Raw genomic sequence first — 6,000 nt, 5'->3', positions numbered from 1 at the left:
AGCTCCCACAGCTTAGCTTTCTGGAGCCCCTTGCCTCTCTGCAACAAAGGCGACTTCTTGGGTGCAAATTCAATTAGAGCGGTCTCACTGTATCCCACAGAGTTGAGCAAGCTAAACCAATTTATTAACGTCTCTGGAGTCCCTGGATGAGATGCCTTGGATGGAATTATTCTATTACTCATGTTTTCCTAGCCTGCCCTTTCAACATTTTCCAGCCCCTTCCCCTTCCCCAGCTCCACACTCCTCCAGTTACTCCAAGGCTTGCCTGCACATCCATCCACTGACAGCAAGGCACCTGTGAGAAAGCCTCTCCTCTGTTTGGAAGAGCTGTCTCTAGGGCTACACTCCTGACGCTGAGGTGGCTCTGGTATTGCCACCTCAGCTGGTCAGAGTCCCTGCTGACCAGAATAGGACCGGTTACCATGGCGTCCTCTTACACAGCTTGTGCTTTGAGAATCTGTTTCTTACCACAGAAAGTGTTTGAGGCTCAGAGAATACCGACACCGTGTGTCACTAGATCAACAATGAAACGAAACCAAACCAACCAGTGCTCTGTGGAACTGTAAAGTAGCAACCGATGTTTATTTTTTATTTTAGCATTTAAAACCAATTGTGTAGTGGGAAGAAGGTGTGGCTTGAAAAAGTATGTGAATAGAAAATACCAGAAAATGTCTCAGTCATTATGTGGAAAGGAAGAAGGAACTGCCTCTCCCATCTTCTTACAGTTCCCAGGGTGGGATCCAGTGCCACCCACGGAAGTGGCTTCCCACCCTCTGGGCAGAGATGGTCCCAGCACGTGGGGTCTGTGGAAAGGCACGCTGGCGGCCCATCCCCCTGACCACACACCACCTAGTCCCTCTCATACAGCCGCCCATAGAGGGCTGCTGTCACCAGGCCAGAGGACAGTCCACTCTTCCTCAAGAAATAGTGGTCATTTTCCCACCCAAGCTGGCTAGGGGTATCCAGAGTCATCCCTGAGGTGAGGAATAAAGGAAAGATATAGGAAGTGCTGAAGTTCCCCCACAGGTGAAAGTCAAATAGGCCCTGGGCCTCTGTGATCTCCTGCCCGCAAGTGTCAAAGCCGAGACCTCCACACTTGACCAGGGCACAGACTTGAATGTAGTAACTGCCATGCACTGTGTGGAGTCCGTCGAAGACGCCCAGGGCATACAGCTCGTTGGACAGGGTGGGCCTCTCGTAGAGTAAGTGACAGCAGAGACTGTTAGAGCAGACCTGGAGGTAGCCTTCCTTTCCCCAGACAGGGACCAGGGTGAAATTGTCATACATCATCTCCGAGTGGAAGGTAGGTGGTGCGTTCATGTTCCACTTGGCAGCCTCATCACAGTGTACTTCCTGGGCATCCTTCTCACAGTATGGGTCGCCGGACAGGATTTTTAAGAACTTACTATGGGATGCGTCCATTTCACTGGTTGTATTCTCTGTCCCAACAAGGCCCAGCGGGTTTGTGGCTACCTGGGCAATTATAAGGTGGCCTTTGGGGTTGTCCATGTCATGGTACCAAAAGGACTTCAGAGGGGTGTGTATGCCACTGCCAGTCATCCCCAGAGTCGGATGGTGGATGTTAGCTGCCAGGACGCTGACACCAAAGGCAGTGGCGAATGCCTTCTGAATTTCAATGGCTGCCAAGAGTGGCAGCTGGTTCATCCAGGCTGTGGGGTACACAATGTGCTTCACCTCAGCGTCTCTGAGGAGCTGGATGGTGGGGTCAAAGAACAGGATGTCAAAGCAAGTGAACACGCCGAACCTGCCAGCAAAGGGAGTGTCGAAGGTGATGAGGTCCACCTTGGCAGGGGTATCAAAGGCTGCCTCAAAGTACAGGTTGTGTTTACGGTAGCGGTCAACAAGGGTCCCGTTGTTGCTGAACACCACATTTGTATTAAACTGGTATCTCCCATCAGGTGGGCACCCGGGGTCACTGTGAAGGCAAGGTTGTTTTGTGCCCAGATTGGCCACCAAGAACATCTGTCCCTTGATGGCCATACAACTCAGGCGCTGGAGAACCTGCAGTGGGCAATAATAAAATAAGTTTAAATCCTGCCCTTGGGATCATATTTTTGGGAGAAAAGCTCCTGCATTGTGTCTAATTTATATAAACAACTATCATAAGTCAGGAAGAAAAGACTTGTGAGAGCGTACAAAGAATATGAACAGGTGGTTCACAGGACAAGGTAAGAAGCTTCTGCAGCGACGCTTACACTCAACAGTGACAACAAAGGGTAAGTTGGAGAATTTTTCACCTTTGCTGGACTGGGAAAGCTCAGTATTCCATCCTTTGTTAACCCAGGGGCAGAAAACAGGCTCCTAAGCTAGCACCGCAGATACAGAAAGTGAGATAAGCATCTCTTAATCTCTAAATTTAGTATTTGAAAACACATTAAAGGTGTTTAGCCTTTGAGACATTCCATTTCCAAGACTTTTACGGGAAAACTTGAACATGCATACAAATATACAGGATATTCATTGAAACAGTGCTTAAAATAGCAAGAGTTAAAAAGGGAGGCTGTCTCCTACTAGACAGGATGTCAGTGGAGGGCAAGATGAGGAAGCACCCACCGCACACCACTGTGGGAAGCCTCCGGAAGAGGGAGCGGGTGAGGGCCAGGCAGTGGTGGAGGTGGACTTTTAGAGTGCCGCTTTGTTTAATCTTGACTTAAGGAAAAGACCAACAGCTGAGTAATGTCCCCTGTCAGCACAGGGCCTGAGGAGTTCGGGTTTGGTGGTTTGGATCCCAAACCTCCTTCAAACCTCAGGCAGCATGCTGTGGCTTTTGGCCATGGACCTGGTTCTGCTCAGCCTGCTGGACTCCTCACCTACCTCGGTGTCGTTGAACCGAAAGGGCTCCAGACATGGGTTCCACCTGACCAGCCTGGGTGATGGCATGAAGTCCAGAAATGGGTAAATGGATGTTCTTGTAAAGTTGAAGCCATGGATGCCATCTTCTGGGAACACTATAATCTGCACACCCTGTAAGCGGAAAGCAGAGGAGAGTGCTGTGAGGTAAGGAAGCACCAGGTCCTTGGCTGCCAAACGTCAGCAAGCTCACTGCCCTGGGCTGTAAAGGTGATGGATGGCTTGACTCTCAGCTCGGATGGAGAGGCTTGCTCTCCAGCCATCAGCTGACCGCCCAAGTGCTGGACAATGGCCGTACATGTGCCAGTGTCCTCTAAGAAGAACCATGAGCATGTGGGGCTGGAGGGAGGGGCCCACGGCGCTCACCAAGGAAACAGGCTGCCTTCTTGCTGGTACAGTGGGAGCTGGGCCAGTTGTGAAGCGCCTAGAATATTGGGCCTGTTCACAGACGGGCTGTCTCCAGCCCAGCAGTCCTCACCCATCCTCCCATGTCTAAGACATTTGCGGAACTTGGAACTTCTGGAAAAACACTGATGTGGAGGCCCATCCATAAAACGGCGGACTGGAATGTGGGTGAGGCCTGGCTGCAGCATTTGTTTAAAAGATTCCACTGAGTAATCACAGTTGGATTCTGGGGGCTGTGGATGATGTGCTGAACACAAAGCAGCTCCCACTGGGGACCGGAGAGTCCCTTTAGAGGCTCTTGCTGATCTGTAGGCCTCTCTCCACACGGAGCATCTACGGCCACCCAGGGAGAGAGAAACAAACTGGGCAGCCCTCGGCTCTCTTCCCACCTCATTCTCCCAGGGCTCTCCGGTTCTGTTGATTCAAATGTCAAGCCTAGAACACTGGCCCAGTGCAGAGGGTGGAGGCGGCAGGCAGCAGAGCGGAGGCCTGCCCTCTACCATAGCAGGCGCCACAGCACTCACTTCCTCAGCCAACGCGACCGCACTTGGGTTTGTTTCCCCCTCCTGGGTATAAAAGCTCCAAATTTTAACCAGAAAAGATTTGGAAGACCAAAAAAAAAAAAAGTGAATTCACGTCCTATCACACAAAGATGCTTGTGTGATTCGGCTGGTCCTTTCCCCTGCGCGTATCTGGGTACAGATGAAACGGGATCTTCTGTAGCATTTGTCTTCCCCATAGAGAATGTTCAGAAATGCCATCTGTAATGGCCACCTCACACGTAAGAGGCCACCATTTCTCCTCCACTGATGGTCTGAACCCAACCTCTGCAATAAAAACAGATGCGGCAGCTATCTGTGTGTGTTGTGGTCACCACCCTGACTGAGAGGTGCTTGTGATTTTAGTTGACTCCCTGATCATTTCCTTAGAATAAAGTGAATTTCACACGTGAAACCCCTGGGTTAAAGAGCGGGGAAAGGTTTACTTTTTATTTGTTTGTTTGTTTTATTTTGTTTTTCGAGACAAGGTTTCTCTGTGTAGCCCCGGCTGTCCTGGAACTCACAGAGATCCACCTGCCTCTGCCTCTGGAGTGCTGGGATTAAAGGCGTGTGCTACCACCACCCCGCTGGGAGTCACACTTTTTTTTTTTTTTTTTTTTTTTTTTTTGGTTTTTCGAGACAGGGTTTCTCTGTGTAGCTTTGCGCCTTTCCTGGAGCTCACTTGGTAGCCCAGGCTGGCCTCGAACTCACAAGAGATCCGCCTGGCTCTGCCTCCCGAGTGCTGGGATTAAAGGCGTGCGCCACCAACGCCCGGCTGGGAGTCACACTTTTAACTTTATATTTGGAGAGAGGTTTTCCTTTACTCAGAAAACAACAACAACAAAAACAAAAACAAAAACCTTTGAAGAGTGTCTTATGGCGCCAGCCATTTCAGTTCTGTCTATACAGTGACTACGTGGCTTCGGCTGAATTCTGACAGGCCCAATGAGGTCAAGGACTCCGGGGGAATGAAGGTCACCAACCTCTGGAACTAACTGCACAGTCTATATCCAAGTACCTCGTCTTCCCTCTGTGCCAGGGGAGCCTGGGAGGAGCTCCTGTCTTCAGGGAGTCTGCTGTGGAGCTCCAAGCCACAAGCCCGGCCGAGGAGCTGAGGCGCCGGAGAGCGCATAAGCAGCTGAGCAGCTGGCGCTGCTCACAGAACCGCGATGGGAGCTCCAAGCGGAGAGCTCCATTTGGTAGGCGCCACGGACAGATGGAGGATCCTGCCAGAAGAGGTGAACCTGCAGGTGCTGAGGTGGCACTGTGCCATTAAGAGCCTCCTCCACAGGACCTGCCCTTGTGTGGGTCAGTGCTGGTAGGAGGCCTACAGGTACAGCTGGGATTTATTTTACACTGACTTCAGCAGAGACATAAATGGGATAAGTATCAAATGCGTGAATGCTATGTGGATGTCAGGAAAAGGTCCCTAAATAGCCCGACAGGCCGGAGCGGTGAGCAGCTCCGAGGAGGAGGCTTGCTCGGGTTGTCAGCTGACCGCCCAAGTGTGTGGGGGGGGCTCTGTGTCAAAGGAAGCGCCCTGGAAACACAGTGTGGTGTTATTGCCAGAAGTGTCCTGGGAACAGCATCTGGAGCAGGGGTGCTGAGAGAAGCCTGCCACCACCCTGTCATACAGCAGTGGGAATGTGCCCAGGGTTCTAAGCAGAAGCCTGAAGAGGACTGGAAGCTCAGTCCTCTCCTGGGGGACCGGGGCAGCTAAACTACCTCCAGGTGTGCAGAAGGTGGAATTCCGCTGCTTTTCTGAGCTCAGGGTCAGACTATGGTCAAAACCTTCCCAGAAGTTGCACAATGGAACACGTGGACCTGGAAAATAGTGTGTTCTGAGCTACTGAGGGTGGCCACAAAGCCAGGTGCCAAGTTGGGACAACAGAGTGCCATCCATGAGGGTGCCGAACCATACACACTAACTAGCCGGGGACTTTAAAATGCACCAAGAAGTGATAGCTGTGTCCTTTCAGGTCACGAGGTGTGGGCATGGGGGTGATGGGATCTGCTGGCATGGCCAGGTCTACGCCAGCAGCAGAGGCAGAGGGTTTGACTCTCTTCTCAATCTGCGCAGCAGGCATTCCTAAGCAGCTGGGCTTGGTGACCACACCAGCAGGGATGAAGCTCAGATTCTCTTGGTTCCAGCCTTCCCCGCCCCACAGCTTCTTCTAAAGGCAGC

General features: G+C 51.6%; 1 protein-coding gene across 8 annotated transcripts in view; it reads right to left on the bottom strand.

The window, feature by feature from the left end:
* Window positions 1-548: 548 nt before the first annotated feature.
* Window positions 549-6,000, bottom strand: part of Btd (biotinidase) — a 32,717-nt gene continuing 27,265 nt past the window's right edge. For 6 of the 8 annotated variants that reach the window (XM_042284422.2, XM_015989584.3, XM_042284423.2 and 3 more), the window contains 2 exons: window positions 2,836-2,985; window positions 549-2,022 (listed from right to left, as the gene is read on the bottom strand). In XM_042284422.2, the coding sequence (XP_042140356.1) occupies window positions 850-2,022; window positions 2,836-2,985 (1,323 nt within the window). In that variant the 3' untranslated portion in view covers window positions 549-849. Of the gene's footprint in view, window positions 2,023-2,835; window positions 2,986-3,237; window positions 3,369-4,833; window positions 5,027-6,000 lie in introns of those variants that run through there. The other 2 variants (XM_006996243.4, XM_042284424.2) reach the window with 2 other exon arrangements.

The sequence above is a fragment of the Peromyscus maniculatus genome, chromosome 9 (assembly GCF_049852395.1).
Source record: "Peromyscus maniculatus bairdii isolate BWxNUB_F1_BW_parent chromosome 9, HU_Pman_BW_mat_3.1, whole genome shotgun sequence".
In the NCBI taxonomy this organism is placed as follows: Eukaryota; Metazoa; Chordata; class Mammalia; order Rodentia; family Cricetidae; genus Peromyscus; species Peromyscus maniculatus.
Note: the sequence above shows the minus strand (reverse complement) of the source record. Positions and strands in the feature narration are given on the sequence as shown.